General features: G+C 31.5%; 2 protein-coding genes across 4 annotated transcripts; both read right to left on the reverse strand.

The window, feature by feature from the left end:
• Positions 1–9763: 9763 nt before the first annotated feature.
• On the reverse strand, positions 9764–14288 carry LOC131612837 (uncharacterized). Its single transcript, XM_058884588.1, has 10 exons — positions 14063–14288; positions 13127–13196; positions 12904–13029; positions 12732–12795; positions 12554–12641; positions 11803–11887; positions 11625–11681; positions 11327–11440; positions 11068–11138; positions 9764–10951 (listed from the first exon to the last, which is right to left on the reverse strand). Exons 1-10 carry the CDS (start codon positions 14194–14196, stop codon positions 10546–10548), a joined length of 1215 nt encoding a protein of 404 aa, XP_058740571.1. The 5' UTR covers positions 14197–14288; the 3' UTR covers positions 9764–10545.
• A 2335-nt stretch (positions 14289–16623) lies between these two features.
• LOC131612838 (GDSL esterase/lipase At1g54790-like) lies at positions 16624–18934 on the reverse strand. Of its 3 annotated transcripts, XM_058884591.1 has the most exons (5): positions 18492–18934; positions 17953–18207; positions 17497–17864; positions 17148–17418; positions 16624–17023 (listed from the first exon to the last, which is right to left on the reverse strand). In XM_058884591.1, the coding sequence occupies exons 1-5, from the start codon at positions 18913–18915 to the stop codon at positions 16755–16757; spliced, it is 1587 nt and encodes a 528-aa protein (XP_058740574.1). In that variant the 5' UTR covers positions 18916–18934; the 3' UTR covers positions 16624–16754. The 3 variants fall into 3 exon arrangements, with proteins under 3 accessions (XP_058740574.1, XP_058740572.1, XP_058740573.1); XM_058884589.1 differs by lacking the exon at positions 17953–18207 and having other exon boundaries at positions 18492–18932; XM_058884590.1 differs by lacking the exon at positions 18492–18934 and having other exon boundaries at positions 17953–18375.
• Positions 18935–23778: the final 4844 nt, after the last annotated feature.

Below are 23778 nucleotides of genomic sequence, written 5' to 3' on the forward strand. Positions count from 1 at the left end.
ATTTTTTAAATTTTACAAGATGGTTGTTATATTTTATGAAAATTTTAAATTCACCCCAAGATTTTCAAAAATTGCAAATAAATCCCTAAAAGTTTTCAAATTTTACTTATTGGTCACTTCAATTTTTCAAAAATTACAAATTGGTCCATATTTTTCATATTTAAAACTAGTAGAAGACCCGTGCGTCCGCACGGGTAATTTAAATCTTAAGATGAATAATGTATTACAAACGTATAAAAAAGTTTTAAAACTCAAATGAAGAATGTTAGATTAAGATTCATAAAACATAATATAGATGTAATGAAGCTATATATAGTAGTTATTTTTCAATATATAAAAAAAGTTAGAAATGCAATAGACAAAAGGGTATTATGGTGATAGCGACCCATGAAAGTAGTGAGTTTCAGTGATAAAATTCACATAAGAAATGTATTATGGTGATAGTGACCCGTAAAAATAGTGAGTTTCAGTGATAAAATTCACATAAGAAAAGTATTATGGTGATAATGACCCGTAAAAATAGTGAGTTTCAGTAAATTCAATATCTTAGATTGGCTTGGTTGTTATTGATATATAATTGTTATTATAAAATCACTAATAACAGCAAATATTTAATCTAAATCTAAACTTTATTATAAACGTTTTTGTAGCTATTATTTAGAATATACTATTGGACTGTATTTAATAGTACTTTTATTGAAAAATAGTTTATAACTTTATTTGAAATATTTTATTCCAAATATTAAATTTATTTAAATTGTTTAAGTTTCAATTGATTATTGTATCTTCTTAACATTAACCTGGATTGTCTATTTAAAAAAATTGTAACATAAAAAAATCTTCTTAATATATATATAAATATATATTTTGAAGTCTAATTTTTCCATTCAAAACTATTTAGGTTGAATATATATTTAAAAACAATACGAATATATTAAAATGGAAGTCATGAGACATGTCTCAAACCAAATACAAAGTTTAGCCTAGCAATACAACTATTTACCAATTACCACTAATTGCAATGCCATTGAATCATAGAGCATTCTTTGTCAAATGTGGTTATTTACTTATTAAAACATACAGCATGTAAACACAAAAGCCATCTTGCTTATCTTGACAGCAATTAGTGAGTTAGCTTTTATAGCACATTTTACAGGATAATGAAAATATATACTTCGTGTATTTGATTTTATTGGAAGAATCACTATCAATGTTACTGTAACTACTACTCCAAAATCACCACTACAACTTGAGACATAGCTAATATTATCACTTTTTCAAAATTATCTATCTTGCAAATATTGTCATTCACAAAATTAATGTAAAAATGATACAAACATATGTCAATTGAGATCAATATTGTTTTGGCAATTCTGGACCTAGATTTGCAGAATTGCAGGCAATCTCATTGATATCAAAGTAACCAGCATAAAATCTATCCAAAAGGAAATGTTGCCAAAGTTAAGTAGATGGATCATTGAATTTAGATGAATATTGTATAATCGGAAGCATCGAAGTTAAGTAGATGAATCATTGAATTCAGACAGTTTTTCCATCCCGTATGACGTTCTAAACCATTTGCTGAGTTGTTGCATTCGGTTATCCAAAAATATATCTTCAACTTATTGTCAACATCAAGTCGCTCATTATTTCCAAACAACAGAATGTCACCTACAGAATAGACCAAATCACCATTTTTGTTACTAAGTGACTCTTTCACTACGTGTAACACACGCGAATGAAAATAACATCAGTATTCAGTGGACTGTCTTCCATTAGCTCTGACTACAGCCACGAATCCAGCACTTATTCCAGCACAGATTACAAAAGACACATACTGCTGTGTGTTTCGGCCAGCTATAAAATAACAAATTTTCAAATTTAAATAAAAAGAAAAGAAAAGGCAAAGCAAGCATCAAGGAAAATTTATTTAGATGAAGAAAAAGAAAGTTAAATACCTTGATGGAGAGTGAAGGAAGTTGCTGTCAAACTACCATTTATTAAAGCTGATGCCACAGGGACGAAACTTATTCTTTAGATTAGAGAACCTGAACAGAAAAAGTGAATAATATAAGACACTTCAACTAAATCAAGAGTTCCATACTTGTTATCTGTGTATAATTTATTAATTTCATTCCCAAATGAACATGAAATAGCTAACATGCCTTTTTATCATCCTAAATTGACAGAGATGAACAAAAATATTTAATCATATGTACAACATTCATTTAAAGATCAGTTGATAGAGCAATTTCAGGTATTAACAAACAAACAAAAAATAAAAACCTTGAAGCATGAAAAAACGAAAAAATACCAGAACACACATATGTTGGCCCTTTTTCTTCTCCATCAGTTGTCGCAGAAGGAGAGGTGGTGTTCGGCGGCGAGATCGCTTGAAACAAAAATTAAACCGGTTTATTAAGAAGCCCGTGAGTTGAGAAATATGAAAATAGATCAGTTTTCTTTTATTTAAATAAGTGCTCTGTATATCAAAACCTAATGATTCACACTAACCACTAATGTAAACTTAGAATAAAAAAACAGTCAAAAAAACCAAAACGAAAAATTGCACAAGAAAACAACATACCTTTTTGCAGTTTCATCAGAACAAAATCCTCAAAAGCTTGATAACCAGACCCAAATAGTTTACTCGGCACTTCAGGCTCGACAGACTTTAGAGAAGCCCAAGAATCTGCAGGCATCGCAGGTTTAAGAGGTAAAACCAACAATGAATTAGCAAGAAGACCAATCACATTCCCAATTGTAGCAACCTGAAAAAAGCCACAATCACAAATCAGCAAATCACTCACACAAATCCTTACCATCCTCATTCAAATAGAATTAACAAAACCAATAAAAACATTAACACTTAAACTCAACCAACAACATTAGATAAGAAACTTACAGCTCTTTGTTTAGTTGCCATGACAACAAAAGCAGAACACTCTTTCTTATTCCTTCTGATAACATCTTCAGCTTCACCAAACTTTGAAAACAATTCCCTAAATTTATACGTTGATCTTCACCGTCCTTCTCCCACGAAAATTTCAGAACTTTCTTTTCATCAGCTCTACCACCACCACCGGATTTACCTGAACAATGCCAATGCAAAATTAGAAGACTACGATATATGGTGAGAAATATATAAAAAATAAAGAATTTTAGATTACAAAAAAAAATAAAGAATTTGAAATCACTCTTTCACTTTATACAATGCGAATATTTAATTATTTATTATTAATTTTTTAAATTTTACAAGATGGTTCTCATATTTTATGAAAATTTTAAATTCACCCCAAGATTTTCAAAAATTGCAAATAAATCCCTAAAAGTTTTCAAATTTTACTTATTGGTCACTTCAATTTTTCAAAAATTACAAATTGGTCCATATTTTTCATATTTAAAATTTAGTCCAAATAATTTAACAAAGAATCATTTTAATACTCCATCCAAAAAAAAATGTAAAAATAAATAAATTTCAATTAATTTTTTTGAATTGTTTAAAAATTTAAATTTCAATTAAATTTTCAATTATCTCATCCAAACACACTCTTAGAATACTTCTCAACAACTAATATTTTAGTATCTTACCATATACTAATTAGTCCTTTTATTTGGATGCGGTGCACAAGTTTTGTTATAAAGAAAAAACGTTCCTTATCATCATTATTAAGATGACTAAATTGAACGCTGAAATCTACAAATAATTGTTGTTGGGTGTACCTGAATTATATTATATGAAAGGAAAACTTTTTCAAAAACAGAGATGACATATTTAATCATTCTTCATGTGGTGGGTCTTAGAATTAGGAAAAGATTACCTTTCTGAGATATTAAATTTAAACTATTGTTAAAAGTGAAAACCTTTCTGAGATTAATTTTTTCATTTGAGAAGTTTCATTGAATGATTAGTCATCTAATAGTGTTAGCACAAGCATGATGATTAGAGTCATAGAAGTTTGTTAGGGTAAAAAGGGTTTTCCTTTTGTTGATTTATTGTTTGTACTGAAACTTAGGGCTAGCTAGCACAATGATTGCTTGAATGTTAAGCTGAAGGACTCTTTTAAATTGTGGCTATTCATTAAGGCAAGTAATATTTTGAACTCATAACTTATAAGCTTGTATAATAATAAAAAAATTATTTAATAACAGTTTATTTTAAATAGTGTTTTAAGTTATAGCCTATAGCTTATAATTTTCTTTCATTATTATTTTTATAAATTTTAATTATTTTAAATATATATTTAATTATTAATTAAAAATATCTTTTTATGTCTTTTTACATTTATCAGCTAGTTAAACCGCTAATTTTACCAAACACTTTAATTAGCTTATCAGCTATCAGTCATCAACCATCAGCTATAAGTTATAAGCTATCAACCATCAGCCATAAGCTATAAGCTATAGGCTATCAGCTAACTTATCATTCAACCGCTAATTTTACGAAACATAGCCATATTCAATTTTAAAATTTGATCATTTTCTTAATTAATTAGTTCATAAAAGCTACAAAATTTATTCAATTTTTTTCTCAACTAGTATAGTGCACAAAAATGGTGTTGGAGCATGGTTACCAAAGAGTGATAGTAGAGTCGGATTCTACGGAAGCGGTGGATATCAGTAACAAGGTTAGCACTAATAGGCTTCGGAATATTCACAATTGGATGAGTAGGCTGGAGAGTGTGGAGGTGCGTCACGTCTATAGGGAAGCTAACGGTTGTGCCAACCTTCTGGCCTTACATGGGAAGGAGTCAAAGACTAGAAGTATCTTTTATCGGGAGATGCCTACATGGCTTTTTGAGAATTTTGATCGAGATAAAAAGGCCGTCTTATATCTTAGAGTTGTGTTTGTTTAGTCTTTTTGTTTTTTTGGGCTTAGGCCCTCCCTATTATTAAAAAAAACCGCACACCTTAAATGTGGATAGTGTTAAATTTTATAATCCTAAAAATTAATCAAATCAATCAAGTAATTAGACTAACAAGCAACCTTCTGAAATTGGTCTAGTGGTGAAGATTTGGTTCTTTAGAGTTTGGTCTTCTCAAGGTCTTAGATTCAAATCCTATTAGGTGTTAATAATTTTTGTGTTGAACAAATTCATATTGACTTTAAACGGAGCCGCGACTAGTGGACAGTGAAATTGATCCTTTTAGATTTATGAGAACAAGACCCAGATACTAAGATTTTTTTTTAAGAAAAAAAGACTATCACGCTTTTGTTGGTTGGTGAAGATAGTTAGTGATTTAATTGATTAAAAATTAAAATAGTTAGGAGTGGTTAATGATCTATAAAACTATTCTCTCTTACGTATTTGTAATTCACTAATTCAATACATAAATTTCATAATTTTTATCTCTCAAATTCTACCTCTTTCTCTAGTCGTTTGAGCTGCAAGGCAACTAGTTAAGTTGACTTTAATCCAATATATTGGTGTATACGATCTTTACACGATTTAAGGGGAAATGAGACTAATTTTCTGAAGAATAATAGTTGGTGGAAATGAGACCTTTTGTGGTAACCTTCTCAATCTTGATGGAAAGAAATGGGATAGATGACTTGGACAAATAAAGGTGATATTTTCAATTCATGAGATGTATTAACAAGTAATCAATGATATTAAATCGTTACATGCAAATCGCCAGATGCACATAAGACAACTCACAATATGCAACAAAAAAATAGGAAGGCTTTATTTCTTAATCACCAATATTTTGATGTCAATAGTCTTAAAATATTAGGAGCATCATAAGACTATAACTTAAGTACTTCGCATCTTCAAACTTGTTACCTTTAATGTGATAATACTTTCATAACCATCTTCATTTATGGAAACCACAATCTGAATAAAGTTACCTTGATTCATCTTTTGGGATAATCCTTCTTGAAGTGACGACTTTTGTGACAAGTGAGACATTTTAATTTTTAATTATCAAAGTCTTTGAACTTGGACTTAGAATTTGATTTGGATCTCTTCCCGTTATGGTTTCCTCTACTTTCACTCCTTCTTCTTAAAACACCTTCACCATTTACTTCAACCATCAAATCTTTCATCTTCGATAATTTCTTTGATCTTACAGCCATCTAAAATCCATCCAAAGTAATAATACCTTCCTTGAGATAAAGAGGGGTGTCCTTAAAGTACCAAATGATTTGGGTAATGATCTTAACAATAGTAGAGTTTTGTCCTCATCATTAATTTTAACCTCAATATTTTGCAAATTATCAATGATCTTGTACAAATTTTTCAGCTGCTCCACAATATTTTTATTTTCCATTATGAATAAAGAATAAAGTTGTTGTTTTAGACACAATATGTGAGCCAAGGACTTGGTCATATACAATGATTTATGCTTGAACCAAATCGCAGTTGTTGTTTTCTCCCTCTCGACTTCACTGAGAACTTTAACTATAAGGCACGAGATAATGACACTTCTGGCCTTATCCCTTATTCGTATCTTCTTTGCTTTAAGCTTGCAAAAATCATTGGATCACCCTTCAATGCTTCTATGCACATTTGTTGAATGATAATTGCTCGCATCTTCACATTCAACAAACTAAAAGTCATTGTATCTGAAAAAATACTCGATATACCATTTCAAATCCAAGATGCTTGCTTGTAAACTTAACCTCTTTTCTCCCACGGTGGACGTAACGTTTTATGAAATTGAAGGTGTCAATCACACCAAGACCTTTGATGTGTGGGACAAAGAACAATGATAATCAATCAAATAACTTGTGTACAGTAAAAATATAAAAGGTGAGAACAAAAAGAAATTATTTACCCATTTCGATCAATTTGATTTACTATGAGGGAGATAATAGTTCTCTTATTCACTATACTTCAAAAATAGTTACAAGAGATAATAAGATGACTTACAAAACAATATTATTCAAGGTTCCCAAGAAAAAAAATATATATTTTGACATTTCTTAACACGTGCACGCAAGTATTTCTCAATCTCTCAATATATGAATAATACAAACCAAAAGTGTTTTCCAAACCCTTTTGATAATCTCAAAGGCTGTTAACCTCAAGGAATATTATGGGCCCGTTTGTTTTGGCTTTTTTTAAAAATGATTTTTATAGTGTTATCAAATTTTGTGAAAATAATTTTTACAAAGAAACTTTTTATAAAAGCTTCAAATGAAAATTTTGTTTGAATAGTTATTCTTAAAATGTGATTTTAGGTATTTCATCTATTTATGGGAAAAAAATTTGGATATCAAAATTTCAAAAAATCACTTAATTTTGAAGCTATTTCAAATAGATTTTCATAAAAATCATTTTTGAAATACAACTTTTTGAAAAAATTATGATTTTGACCAAGTTTTGGTTTTCAATTATGTATGTTTATGTTATAGGATGTCAAATTAAGTGTTTTATTTTAAAAAAACCAATATAAAAAAACTTGTAGTATTTTAGAAAACGGTTTTAGAAAATCTATTTTCAAAAATACAAAGAAAAAATTCATTTTTTTAAAGCTGAAACAAACTGGCCCACTGTGATTTTTTCCCCTTATTTCTCACTAGGATTTATACACCTATGCAACTTGTACTAACAATAAGTGAGAGAGAAAAATATTTATAACTACAAAAATCCCAAAAATGCAAATCGCATCCAAAATACAACTCATCACTAAACAGATTTGATAACTAAATCGATTTGATATGAGACTCGCAAATCACCCATAGTATCGCTTGATTGAACCTTCGTTGTCGTTTCGTCGTAACACCTCTACGGTTGGCATCGCATCACTCACTGAAAAACTAGCAGGACTGAAACAAGTTTTTAATTTTTTTTTCACTTGAGTTTTAAGCCTTATTACAACAAGTTCTTATTTTTTAAATGAGGATATCACATAAACAACGAATTTTACGGAAAAAATCACAAGGCTTTTATGAAAACGTTGTTGATTTTGACCAACTTCACTTTTTAAGTATACCATGTGGCATCCATGATACAAAAATTATTGTTTTTTTAACTAATGTTGTTAAAATGTTTTTGTTTTATTTTTTTATAATAATGAATAAAATCAACAACACTTTTATTAAAAAAATAAAACAAAAACCAATTTCTTTTAAAAAAATTATTCATTATTATAAAAAAATAAAACAAAAATTATTAATTTCTTTTAATGTTGATGATATTAAATAAAATAATTGATATATAATAAAATAATTTTTTATAAAACGTTGTAAATCCCTTCAAATATTTTTAAAAATTATTTTATTTAATATCATCAACATTTTTTATTAAAAAAGTGTTGTTGATTCCTCTCCATGTCTTTAACAGCTCTTTCAAACAAAAAAGTTCTTGAAGGAACATTGTTTAAAGTCTAAATTTCGAGTAGTGAGTGAATAGAAAATTTGTCCTACATCAATTAAAAATTTTGTTCATCAAAATTATCAAGAGTCATAATTGTCAAGAGAGACCAATTTTTAAAGATAAAGAAAGAAATTGAAACTGTAACAATACAATGAACTTCAACTTTCACCTATAAGTTAGAAGCACTTCTTTTGTCAAACTTAAATTCCATATACTTCGTCTTACTTCTACTTAAACAAAATTCACGCGTTTCTAAGACTCGTCTCCAACCTCTTATTTAAATTTTTCTTCAACTTTTCAAGTAGGACCGTGTCATTTGCAAAAAAAAAAAAAAACATGCATCTCGATGCTGACTCTTGGATGTATTCTGTGAGTACTTCAAAAATTAATGTAAAAAGGTAAGGCTTAGGTTTAAACATTGGTGCAATCTTATTATAATGGAGAAATCGTTCATCTCTCTGGCATGTATACACTAGTCAATAATTCTTCATACATATCTTGGATAGGTCGAATACAAGCAATCCTAACTCATTTATTCTCTACGACTTTCAACAAAATCTCTCTATAAACACTATATCATACGCCTTATCCAAGTAAATGAAAATCAAGTGCAAATCTTGTTGATTTGTCTGATACTGTTCCATCACATGTCATAGTATATAGAATGCTTTCGTAGTCGACCTCCCAACATAAAATCAAATTGATTCTGAGTAACCTACATCTCTTTTCTTAGTCTACATTCAATCACTCTTTATCATGTCTTCATGTTATGACTCATAAGTTTAATCCCTCTATAATTTGTACAATTTTTTATATCCGTATTATTCTCATAGATTGAAACTAAATTTCCTCTTCTCCATTTAGGTGGTATTTGCTTTGACCTCATAATTTCATTATAGAGTTTGGTGAATCAATCAATGTCTCTATCTCCAAAAAAAATTCACACTTCAATAGGTATGTTGTCTGATTCAACCGTCTTATTGCTACTCATCATTTCAACAGTTCTTCTTCTTCTTATTTTTTAATCAAACGGTAGTAGTTATAGTTTTTATCGTCTTCTCTAATGTCAACCCTAGTAGAGCTAGGTGAGATATCTTATCATTCGTTAAATAAATTATAGAAATACATCTTCCATTTATCCTTTATATCATTTTCTTAAACAAGACTTTATCTTCTTCATCTATAACATACTTCACTTGATCTAAATCTCTTGCTTTTCTTTATCCTCCCTTAGCAAATCTATATATAAATTTTTCTCCCTCCTAAGCTCATAATTTTTCTCCCTTCGGATCATTTTGAATACATTAACATGAATCATACATTCATATCAAACATGTTAATCAACGGTATTTTACATAATTAAATTCTCTCATTTATTCTTGTCCACTAAAATGAAACTCAAATAATGGACATAAATAATAATAATAAGGCTTAATTGACACTCTATTTCAACATCATATAAATAATAGTAAATTTTGGTAGAACAACTTATTTTATTTTCATTATTTTATCATTGTTACATCAACAAAATTGACTGAAACTGAAAATAAAAACTAGAAGATAAAAAAAAAAAAACTGTATTTTTGAAAAGGAGAGATGAAAACTTCATTTTATTTTAAATAGAAAGATAAAAATATATATAAAAAAAAAACACATTCAAAGTTTATATTCAGAGAAAGTGACTAATGTTGTGGTTGTTGACCAGTTGTTCTGCTAACAAATAATTGAGTGGTTGTTGATGATTCTCCAGGTTCAGGATTGTCTTTTGGAAGATTCCAACTCTCTAACACCACTTTGTCTTTTTCTTCTTGTTTCTTCTCTTGGGAACATTGCATTTCAAGATTCCAAGTCACAGGTCTCTCTCACTCTCACTCATAGAAAATGTAGCAAAAGTGTTGTCATAGTTCCCTATACACCAAGACAAAAAGATTGGGCTTGAGTTGCAACTTTCAGGAAAATCGAAAATGTTGCAACTTTCCCATTGTTTCTTAAATCCAACAATAATAGTGAAAGGACTCGCCCTCACTTCATCAAGATTCACTCAACTCAATCACATGGTGAATACAATTTCAAGAAATATCTAAACCATAACAATTGTATAAAGTACAAACTGTGCTTAATTCAATGCGACGACCACAATAAGTATCGCAACACCTGCACTGACCAAAATCATGAAAGCCTTTACGCAACCGTTATTTAAAACCTAGGTTCTTCCATGTGATCATGTTACTGTAGTCTGAGTTGTACGACGACAAGTGATACGCAGTAGTTTTATATCGGCTTGATTGTATGACTGCATGTAAGGAAGGAGATTCATTGGCTTCAGTGAATCTGTTAGGTCCATAATATCAAGGTTCGCTTGGTCCCCAAGAGAAAGAAAATAGTTGAAGGTTTCAATATTCCGAATAACACATGCGATATAAGCCACTGGTCCTTCCTTCAGCTGGCCATTACAACCATCAGAACTAACTGATTTGCATCTACCATCAGATCTATTGGCGGCACCTTTATAATAATGTTCGCCATTTTCATGTTTAGTGTTTGGGTTTAGCTGGCTCAAAAGAATAGTAAGTAATCGAACAAGGTGTGGCAAGCAAACTGGATCGTATATCACATCTGCGCCCAACCTAAAGTAATAAAAATATTAAAATAATGTCATCTGCATACATTTTAAGAACAGTATAAAGATATAATGTTATGTCTAGAGGTAATGGAATAATTTAAAGTTTCAACTATCACTCACACAACATTTGGCATGATATCTTGTAGTTGACTTTCTGATGCAGATTCCCATGGCAGATACAAGCATTTTACCTGAGATATCGGAACATGGAGTAGTACAACTCAGTTTATCTTTTCATCTATGGCTCTTTCTATACAAGTACAAATGCATTTCTTTAAAAGAGTCGCCACATGATGCTGATCCAATCCAGAAGATTCACTAGAACTAACAGTATAGAAAAACAAAATTAGAAACACAGTCTATGCAAGCAAAGACTCACCGTGCTTGTATCTTCATTTCTTTGTAGCCCGTCGGTTTCAACATTCAGGTTGTTCAACTCTAAATTGAGCTTCATGTTAGCTAAAGTTGAAAGGTCACCATCACTTAGTATCACCTGTTGAATTGAAAGACAAAAATATAATATCACCCAGTATTAGGCAAATAAAAATCCAGTGCAGCTTTCTCTCATTTAATTCTCACTCTGTTCTAAAGCATAATAAAGCAAACATCATTTAAGAGAATAAATGCCTCAGCGTTTGATGTCTCCGATACGAGAAATCGGGTATAGTTTGCAATACCTCAGATGCTTTCATATGGGCTAGGCATAATCCGACTAAACCAACTCCCGAGCCAATCTGTTTCAAATTGTAGTTGGAGATAAACACATAACTATAACATGCAAGGACTATTCATGATTTGTTAATTTTAAAAAAAGTTACAAGATTCAACGAACATACTCTAAAAATTATAACTCACCTCAAAGCACAATTTATTAGAAAATAATTCAGGATGGGAAAGTATTAACTCGGACAGAAACAGGCTTGATGGCCATATTGAGCATCTGCGCAACCAAACCAAAACCAACATTCATAAGTTAATGTGAGCTTTACAAGTATTCCAATACACTGATGGCAGATGCATATTTAAGCAAAGAAATATTTGAAACAAATTATAGAGAAACAGATACCAACAAATGTTCAATTCATTAGCATTTTTGAATTTATTCAATATAAGACGCATATTTGATAAGCAAGAATCCAGAGTATCATTTAGTCGAGTGACCGAATGAATGCATGTTCAACTCAAAACACCATACAAACAGGTTTTCAAGATAGAAACAATCAAACTGTGTCACTAGGGTTAGGGTTTTAACTCAAAACACAAAGTAACAAACGCCTGTATAATTGGGGAAACTACCATGACACTCAACAAGTTCACAATTTTTATTTTTTAAAAACTTGGTATCCGGCCTTAAAACCGACTAATCCAAGGGGACCAATCCCAGCGTCCACTAGTGGGGGCCCATTTAATGTCAGAGTTTTGCCAGAACAAAGCTCTGTACAGACTGACCCAACACAAGAATTGTTAGCACCTAGTATGATTTGAAAATGAGACCTGGAGAGGAGCACACTCTCCCGTACCAAGTTTTCACAATTAAGTGCAACATGACAACCCCGAAATGTTCCATGCTAAATGAAAAAATTATAAATTTCAAGTATGAGCTTACCCAGTATCACCTTCAAGCATGTTTGTAGAGCACTTCAATGAAAAAGTAAGCACCCTTGAGCGCTGACATGTTTGTAGTTCAGAATAATCTAGCAATACCATTAACCAACCAAAGGTAAGCCAAACAAAACAAAGTTATAGTAATAAAATAGAGAAACTTAATCTAAATAATCATTTACCATCAGGAAAAAGAAAAGAAATTTTTTTGCAGATTCTTGAATCTCTTTTGCCTAAACTATCATCCTATAAGAAGGGGGAAAAAGGGAAAACAAAAAAAAAAGGTCAAAACTATAACCAACCATGTGCAACTAGAAAAGAAGGATTAAAGAAACTTGATAGAATAGAATAAACCTTAAATGATGTAATGAAGTGAGCATAGAGTTCATAAAATTGATCCAAGACAGAGCCATGGTCACACTCAACTTGGGTGATAAGCTTCTTAAGAAAATTCTTCAAGTAAGGTGCATGAAAATCACCCTGCATTAAGCATAGCAATAATTGAAAGACTTTAAAAAAGCAACAACACAATCATATGGAAAATTAAAAACAAAAAGAGTGGAGAATTGAAATTTACAGGTGTGGAAAGGCAATGGTCCAAGATAAATTGTTGAACTTGCTCAGTGATTGAGCCTCCGCCACACGCCCTAAACTTGAAATTCCACAACATAAGTTTATTGTTTGTTTAGTTTAGTTAAAAGTAAAATAATTTATGTATATTTGCCGTGTGTTTGATTTTGCTGTGAAAAGAATTGATTTTGAATGAATTGATTCTGTAAAATTGATTCTAACTAAAAGTTAGTTGAAGCTAAAGTGATTTATGTTTTGATAAATTTATGTAAAAGTCAGTTGAACATTCAATTCCAATGAAAAAATCACGTTTAAACTCAAAAGCTACAAATTCTAGTTACAAGTAGAATCAATTCTGATGGCAGGAGACCAAGCACTTTAAAATCACTTCAAAATCAATTCGACTTCTCTAGAATTGCTTTTGCCTCTTCCAAAAAATCAAACCAAACATACACTTAAATTCTTTGGTTCTGCGGTGAAAAAAATTGATTTTGAATGAATTAGTTCTATAAAATTAATTCTGATTAAAAGTGAATTGAAGGTAAAGTGATTTATGTTTGGATAATATCTTACAAAAGTGATTTAAAGGTAAATTTCATTGTAAAATCACGTTTAGACTAAAAAATATATAAATCCTAGTTTCAAGAAAACTTAATTCTTAAAAACTAAATCAATTCTACTCGAAAGTAACCAAACATGTCAATCGATTCTACACATCCAGAATCAATTCTAAGTGAAACCAAATATATACATTAACAATAAATTTGAGTGTAAAACTAAAATTTGGACTGAAAATCTACAAATACTACACTAGCGTCAACTTAGAATCGATTCTAGCAGAGAATAATCGATTATATAAAAATCAAGTGTTCAGTTACAATCATTTTAGGGATGAGTTTAAAATGCAGTGAAATGTTAAGCATAAGGAAGAGAGAAAGTGTACCTGGCGTGTGATAATAAGCAGTCAGAAGGTTCCATGGCCAGAATGGCAGAGAGGAGATACCGGCATGATGGGAGAGAGGGGTCCAGTACTTGCTCCGTCGCCATGCTTCCAAACTCGCCGCGGTTTCGGTTCATCTTCAACGTTAACACGGTGTTTCCATGTCACAGCACTGCAGAGTCGGGCTCATGGGCCTCTATCAGATTAGAGTTGGGCTACACGATATTCAATCAGCCCAAATCAAAACACGCCTCTTTATGTTTGACAGAGTTTTTGTTCAGGTTTGAGTTTTTTCGATTATAAAATATAAAGATTGGCCGCGAAATGGAAACACTCGTACTCATTTCGAATCTGTCTGGTTTATATTATTTTATTTTTTTTGGTACAAGGGAGGGCCTAAGCCCAAAGAAAAAGCGACTACAAAACTCTACCACTGGGGTAGATTAAACCATGACTGTCATCGTCCAAGATTTGAAGAAGAGTAACCGGTGGGACATCATACACACAATATTGGTGTGTGGTATAACCAATATTAGCAAGGGCATCCGTGCATCTATTAGCTTCCCTGTAACTGTGCACAAAAAGAACATTCTCAAACTCACGAATCAAGTGACAAATATCCCTAAGCACTGCTTTGCATTCTGACTTGCTAATGTTGTTCTCATGGATTGCTTTGATGACTATCTGAGAGTCAGTATTTACCTCCACCCTACGGTATCCCTTATCTTTGGAAAGCTTGAGCCCTATATAGACTCCCCAAAATTCAGCAAGTAAAGCACTACATTCTCCCAAAAATTTGGAAAATCCACAAATCCACTTGCCATTGTTGTCTGGTTTATATTATTTGAACTTTATTATTAAGTTTTTGATAATTTAAAATATTAATTGCATTGCGACTTGTTTATATTATTTGAATTTTATTATTAATTTTGATAATTTAGAATATTAATTACATCGCCAATACTTTTGCAGTTTGATTTTCACTTTATTATTTGAAATGTATGGCTCAAATTTTTGATATTATTTTTTTTATTTGTAATGTAATTTAATATTAAAGAAAATTGTTATTTCTATTTTAAAAAATTGATTACATTTGAGAGATAAGACTGGAGTAAGGATATGCAAACCCAATGTGAATCTGTTTGGAATGGATTTGTGATTCACTTTTTATCTCGGGCGGAAATTGGGGGCGAAAAACATATATTTATTAGAGATTCAGTTTAACATTTAGGAAAGATAAAAATTAAATCCGCCTCGACCCCTTGTAATGTTTAGTCCGAATATTCTCAAGTATTTCACTTAATTGTGGGGTCTCACTCACTAATCTTTGGATGAAAAGTTTTTGTTCTAAAAGAAAATTCAAATCTTTCAAAGAAGTCTTGAAAGTTAGGAATAAGCGGGTGATTGATATTTTTGATTTCGAGATTAGGTCCTTACGAGAGGTGATGAACAATTTGGATTTTATAATCGATCAAGAGAATCTTTTTGAGGATGTGATTGAGGTTAGAACTAGAGCCATAACGGAACTTCGGCCCTCGTTTAAATTTGAGGCGAGTTGATATTTCATGTTTTTTCCATACGACAGACAATAAAAGTAGGAGCCATGCTATTTTAACTCATAGAATTTATGAATGTTGGATTGAAGGGGTTTCTGAAAGTATGAAGCACCGACACCTCTAAAATCAGACGTGTCGATGTCCGTGTCGATGACGGACACCTGTACTGACACTTGCAATTACATTTAATTTTTTCATTTTTTCAAATTATTAACGGTGTCGCCGTGTTAGTGTCAGGATCGTTTTAGGAGTGTCCGTGCTTCATAGTCTGAAACTACTTGCTGATCTTGATGGAGTTATTTTCCGCCCTCTTTCTGATGCAGATAACTTGTCCTTATGTTCCTTTTCTTCTTCTAGAGTTAGATTGACCAATAACTCATTGTGATGGTAAAAGATTTTTTTCCGCTTAATCATCAAATTCAGGCATAGTCTCACAGTATTAAATTCTCGAGAGAGAGAGAGAGAGAGAGAATTTTATTATTTATTATAGTTTCCTCTACAATTTGCGCTAGTTTATAAAAAAAATATCAAATTGGGTCACTTAAACTCACATGATAGCGACCTCCCATTTGGATAATAAAAATGATTTTTTTTCCATCAATTTAGATTGGTTTGAATTATGTGATAAAAAATTGAAAAAACTTAATCAAACTAACCTGTTACACTTCTTTATTAAACTAGTTTTCTATTGTTGCTTTAAGTCCTTTTTTAATAACAAAAGTTACAAAGCTAATCAACACTTTTTAAATTGTTCTCCAACTTCAAATCAAAGTTCTAACTTGCTAGTAGTACTAGTTAGTCATATGTGATTTAGAAACCAATATTAATGTTTATAAAATATAAACTACTTTAGCATAAGCTTGAATGTCTTTTTTCCGTCAACCACTAATAACTACTGGAATTTCACACACACAATCGTGAATATCAGAGTTCAAATTCTGATAATGACGTTCAACCTAACAATATTAATTTCTACCAGTTGAGATAGGATTTGCAGACAAACATGAATATATTAATGTACATATTCTTTAACATTATCTTTAACATTATGTCACAAACATGTTACATGTCAATTTCATTTCACTACCATATCATAAAGAATAAAATAAATGAGTAAGAAAAAAAAAAACAAAAAATATTTAGAACTTGAGCTTAAGAAGGAATGGCATTTTATCAGAGAAAGGAGGATCAGAGTATTTTCCAGTAAGAATCTGTGATGCAACATACTGATTTGCAGTCTCAGTGTAATGAATTCCATCCCAACTTATATACTCAGAACTATCACTACAGCCTTTCGCCGTTATGGTTGTTCCGTTCAATATCTTCGTGTTCCCGCAAGAAACTCTACTGTCATAGTTCAATGGTGGTCCTCCATATCCACAACACGCCATTATAGGTTGTTCAAACCCTACAAATATATAATCGAAACGTTACTGTCAAATGTTTTTAACCATCTGGCGATTATGATTGACTAAGAGTGTAAAAATTAGTGAAACAGATAAATGTAATGTAACGCCGAGATAGATACTAACCGTATCTTGAATAGTTTGCAATGAGGTTAGATTTTATGGCGAAGATATCAACATATGTAACATTTGAATCTGGATATTGTGCTTGGAATTTACTGCATAAAGCATGAAGCTGCAGATTAAAGGTTTTAGCAGCTATGTTATGTGCACTAACACATCCTAGTTCATCGAGTTTCGATGGATCGGTTCCAAATTTAGCAACGTTTTGTGTTAAGCATCCGAGAGGACCTGTGTTGTGAATCCAGAAATATCGAGCTCCTTCGTCATATAGTCTCTGTCAAAAAATAAAACACCAAGAATGAGGTTTCTTTGATGCTAATCTGGAAAGGAGATGATTTGATTTGACACAAACCTTGATCCCGGTTTCAAATTCTACAAGAATTGTTGGAATTGATGCAAGTATTTGGTCTAATGATTTTGAGTAAAATGCACCAGCAAGATCATTCTGTCCAATATCAAACATGTATAGTCCCTTCTCGAAACTATCTTGGCTCGGTACATACTTATCGAATTTCCTACTTTTCGCGAGCAATTCGAGAGCGCGAGCTTTGAATCGGAGAAACTGAGACACCTGAATTCCGAACGAGAAAGGACAGATTGATGATGCAGTGGCTGGTAAGATAGTTGAACCCGCTGCTGCAAAGTTACAACCTTTTCTAAAATTCGGCAAGCCCAACGAATCCAAATACGCGTTTAAGAACGGCAAATCGAATGCATCCACTGCAAGAACAACAACCAAGATTACATAAAGTTACCATCATTAGTAAAATGAAAGAACAAAAACAACGAAAATTTTCAAGTTATTTACTAAGAAAATCAACGATGAGACGGCCATCAGAGTATCTCCCTGAGGGTGGATGAAAGTAAGTTTGTCCATATGGAAGGTAAAGGGTCTCAAAACCAGTGGAAACAAGGGTACCGGTATCAGAATTCGAGTCACCGAAGTTGAAAACTGCTGGAAAATCTAAGTGGATGGATTTGAAACAAGGTAACAAGGATATGGTAATGATAGTTAGAATCATACAATATTTGTCAGTGGCCATAACTATTTGATTGTTAGTTAGTACAATACAAGAATGTGTTTTAAGAGTTCCAAACTTTGCTTCTGTTTGAAACATAGATCTGCTGAACAGTTAGTTAGTTTGTTACACATGACCTTTCGATTTGACACGTGTAATGTGATAATTGGTGTTTGTTTGTAAGTTTGGTGGATAAAACTTGTAATGCAATTAACTCATTGTTATAAGTATTCAATCAACAATGTATTATATTTTTTGTCTGATCTCGATCTAACGACTACTAACTTCTAACTACAGATGTAATATGTAAAGAAGAATAAAACTTTACTTAGGAAATCAACGATGAGACGGCCGTCACACGCCCTTCCGGATGGAGTTTTGAAGTAATTCTGTCCATTAGGTGGGGCAAGCTGAAAGCCTAGGCCAACAGTAAGTTCACCAGTGTCAGAATTTGAGTCACCCATGTTGAAAACTGCTGGGAAATTCCAATCAACTGAATTCACCACTGTCATAGATATAGAAAATAACACAAAAACATGAATAAGAACAAACACCATGTTGTTATTATTATTCATTTTGAACCAATGAAAGTGGCATATAATATTATATTGGTAAAGAATCTGATGCCTTTTATATGAATATGAATACACAATTGGTTGCTTCAAGGTTTTTGAGAGGAGAGAATTAGAGAAGCAAGAAGATGGTTTTTCCTTGAAGGGTTGGTTGATTGTGTCTTGACTTGTAATCTCCATGAGATTGGATTGTTGTCAAATACCATCTTTATGTCACATTCTTTGCCTTTCATTCTTTTTTTTGGGTACAATCTTTGCCTTTCTTTTAATAGTGAAAAAGATTTGATTAGAGGATGCATATTTCAAAGGTTAGTTAGTGAACTATCACACTTTTAATTTATAAAAATGCACAAACTTGCAACGTCCCCACAACCTCAATAAAAAGTTAAAAAAATGTGTGTCATTCAAAAGAACATCATAAAAGGTCCAAAAAAAAAACAAAAGAAGGAAGAAACCTCTAGCTTTGTAAGTTGAAAACAAGGCTCTATCTTCACAAGTCACGTTGGAGGGAGATTGCACAACAAGAGTTTGCAGCTCCGTCTTCTTCATCTATTCTACCTTAATTTTCAACTCTTGAGTCATAGTTTCAATTTTTTTTCATTTTTCACATAAATGTTTTATAATCAAAATGATTAGTAATGTGTTTTGATGAGTCAACAAAAATTATGCCTAATCACATGTGATGCGTCATCATTTTATATTTATTGATGTTATCAAAAAATTAAATGCGATATCAAATTATTATCTTTATTTTATAATGATTAAAATCAAATTAACATCTATGCGTAATTGCAGAGATCAATTATCAAGTCGAGAGAACTATATTAAATGACAAAGTTTTTATTCAAAAAATTTAACATTGCTGCATATTTAAGATTTAGTTCGAATCCAAAATCTCTAATTAAGTTGAAAAAAAACTCATATCTTCAAACCAAATACATAAAAATAAGCTCGTTTCTTAAAAAATAAAAAATAAATAAACAAGTTCTTTTAACGTGTGTATGTTTTTAAAAAAAATCATGTATTTTCTAATGCAACAAACCTAAATTTATTTTTATATTGAACTAACTCGGGCTTATAAAAGCACCTTTATAAGACAAAATATACCACCTTTTTAAAATAAAATAAAAAAGTGGAGTGTATTTCCTTTTTTAACAGTTTCTCTTTTATGTTATTTTATGTCATAGTGTTACACTCCCACATATTATAAAATAATAATTAATTTTAATTAAAATATAAATTATGAATTGTTTTATAAAATATTTTTTTAAAAGGTGAGTCAATGATCAATATTTAAAATTATAATAGGAAAATATTATTAATATTTTGTAAAAACTAATTTAAGTAACCTATAATGTATCGCACTCTTGCCTTAAAATTTTCAAATTAAATGAAACACCTTTATAAAAATAACTTCCAAAATTTCGGAGCTAACATCCCTTCAAAGAAAAGCAATTAATCTCTTCCAAAGGTTTTCAATATCTCACTTACTTGTAAGTTTAAACTTGTATTAATATTCTTATATCACGCTATGATACTAATCAATCACTTCTCTTTATTAACATTTGACACGCATCGATCATTGCCCATTTACATAATACATAAATTTTCAATCTTATGGTAAAATTCATCAAATGGGTCAAAAGGAATTTCATCTTCAACATTCAGGTATATGGTATAAGCTCTATAATTTCATCGTGAAAATATTGGCTGAACAAGCATTGAAGACAGTAACTTTAGGGAAACAAAATGATTCAAGCTCAAGTGGGGGTGCAAATTTCTAATAATGTATCATGCGAGGGTGTAAATAGTAATCAGCTTCAATCAACTCAATGTTTCTTTGGTGGTAATTGTCTTTCTCCTCAAAGAGAACATTGTTGATGAATATTTGCATCATTAAGCTTCCAAGAAAATGGTTATCATAGACAATGCAGAGGAAACCATTTTAACAAATTTGAAGAAAATGAAAGTTAATTATAATCTCAATAAGGGTTTAAAATTGATATCGTGGAGAATTATATTTAGATTCTTGTGATTTTAGCAATATGAATAATTGTTATGTCGTAACCCAAATCATTATATGTATTTAGTAATACTTGTGTTTATTCTCCATTTGAACAATATTGAAATATAGATACTCTGTTATTGTATATTATTATGGTGCTGAACAGCAGATTAGTGATGTGTGGATAAGAGTTCTTTAACTATGGTGGTATGAGTCTCTGATACATTGGAGGGAGATTTACTTGCAAGGTTAATACTTTAACGCTCAAGTTAGTGACATTAAAGAGGTGTAGTTTACTAATCGTTAGTTGGTTTAGTGGTGATTGGCGCTGGACTTGATAAAATGTACCACGACTCGAACCCCCGCAACTACAATCGGAAGGGGCTGAAATTATTTGGGATAAGTGAATGAATAATACTTGTGGTGCGATAGAAGCTTATATACAATAATTGGTTAAAGTCATTGTAGCTTGGTCTGACGTAACATGCGGGAGACCGTCTGATTGGATAACGATTGATGATGGGGAAGCAGGCCTAATATTATGCTTGACTTTCTAGCAAGGGTCTAGTTGTTCACATTCCACTTTGAGAAAAATATAGTTTGAGCCGCTCGAGTTGGGTTGGTCTTAATGGTCCGTTGGAGCGGCTATGAACAATACCCCTCCAATTCTTTGCTATTATTTATGAAGTGAGGATTGTGAAGGAAATTTCGAGACTGGCCTTTTTTAAGTTGGCCTAATTAATCGTTTGAAAACTGTCGTGCAGATCCTTACTTTGGAGTCGGAGACGTAGTAAGTGGGAGTAGTTGGCCTCAAGAATATGCACATAATGTGCATATCTTGTAGCTGAAATGTGGTCATAGATTATGGGGTAGAGAGGTGACATTTCTTAGAGCACTCGAATATTGTAGGAGGATCTGAGCCAAATCAGAACTATTGGTGGTGATAATGTGTTTTCCTCGATCTTTGGTCTCTGATCATGGGGGTCCTTGTTGCTACTATATAAAGGTCAAATGGTCAATTTGATTTTTTTTGCTCTGCTTTGTTTGTGAAACTCTATAGATTTTTATGTTCCTTATGTTGTGCTCGATTCCATACGTTTTTGTGTTTCTTCTTCCCAATTTCTTCTTCCTAATTTTGCTATCTCTCTCTATTCTGACAACCCTTTTGTCATTTTGGATATTTGACTTCTTCGCACACCAGACTCTAGGTTTCTTGAAGGAAACAATCTTTATTTAATGAAAAGGATAAAGAGGTTAATTAAATATTTATTTGATAATTAATTCATTAATTAGATATGAATTCAAATATGATTGGATGTTAGGATGTCACATTTTCAAATGATGAAAACTCTAATTGATCACCAAGTTATATATAGGTTATGATCCCTAATATACCGAACGAGAAAAAGAAAATCATCGCTTATCGTCATTTGAGAGTATGCAAAGCATTATGAATATCATTTGTGAAAGATTTTTAAACCAACAAATGTTCGTCATTTGTCTCTAGAATTTTGAGTTTTTAGAATTATCGTTGTCATTGCCTAAAGAGCTTTCTTCTTGAATCCATCTGAATATTCCTATAATTCTTGATAAATCATTATAAGATTGTGTGTTATATATGCTAACATGTTTTACTTCTGCCTTAAATTATAAGAGAAATGCTAGCAACACTCTCTTTTCAACACTCTCTTCAACACCACCCACTTTCTTATTGGTTAAAACATGTGTAGGTCCCTCACTTTGAAAATGGAATCCATATAAAGTGGTAGGACCCACACATGTTTCAACCAATAAGAATTGAGTGTTGGAGAGTGTAACACCCTATTTTTATTAGATTTTATTTAATTAGGATTATTTGATATTTGATATTGTTTGTGTGTTTTATTTAATTATTGTTTGGGTGATAATTATTTAATTGTGTGGTAATATGTGATTTAGCTAATTAATAAATAGTAGAATTATATTGGAATTAGCTATTGGGCTTAGTTGAATTAGAAATGAGAATAGTGGATGGGTTAAGCCTAATGAAAAAATGAGAGTTAGAAGAGAATTTTATGAGTTAACCTAAATTAGATAGAAAGAAGAGAAAAGAGGCAAGAGAAGAACAAAGAGGGAATTGGTAGATTTCATCAAGAGAGTGGATTAAGAGCTAGAGGCAAGGGTTAGAATCCAAATTCTTGTAGAATCTATGATTGGGTAATGTGTTTGTGTATGTGTTGTCTTTAATCTTTGAGATTTCATGAAAATGTATGAACCCTAATTTTTGTGCTAATTTCTATGGATTTACATGATTAAACATGATTTTGATGAATGTTATGGTTCAATAATGATTAAGACTGGTTGTATTTGATGTTTATTGATGTTTGGAAGTGATTTGGAATAGTGGATTGTGCATTTCGCAGTTATGAATGTTGCTGTGTTTTTCTATGAAATCGCAGGTCCGCTAAGCGGTCCTAGGCTCGCTAAGCGGATGCTGTTTGTTTTTCAAAAATAGAAGAGGCTCGCTAAGCGGACCCAACCTGCTAAGCAGAACCCATTTTTAGTTCGCTTCTGGTGCTAGCCGCTTGACGCTCGCTAAGCGGCCATTGTTGTATGAAACTTTTTCCAAACTTTCAAATGTTGTATCTTTTGATCCGTAACTCCTTTTTAGGTGCCGTTTGAAGTATATTGAAGCTTAAATAATTGTCTATATGATAGAGGAGGATTTGTTGGCAATTGTTTAATTTAATTATGATGTTAATTGAGAATAACATGTAATTATGTGTGTATGTTATGGATGAATTGTGTATGGTCAATGTTCATGGATATATTATGTGATATGATAACCGTGAATTATGTGATTGATTTCTAAATGCTAATTGGTATTGAGATTTGGATTGAATGCCATGTTGTGTAATGTTGTGCAAAGTGGTAAAGATGTGATTGTGTAGTTTAAGAGATAGAGAGATCGTCTTAAATGCATGAGTCTTGTTTTGTTGCACACGTACACAAGCATGAGTCTTTGGAAAGTGGCAATGTTGGGTAATCTCGTGAAGGTT

Source organism: Vicia villosa, linkage group LG6 (assembly GCF_029867415.1).
Source record: "Vicia villosa cultivar HV-30 ecotype Madison, WI linkage group LG6, Vvil1.0, whole genome shotgun sequence".
NCBI classification, from domain to species: domain Eukaryota; kingdom Viridiplantae; phylum Streptophyta; class Magnoliopsida; order Fabales; family Fabaceae; genus Vicia; species Vicia villosa.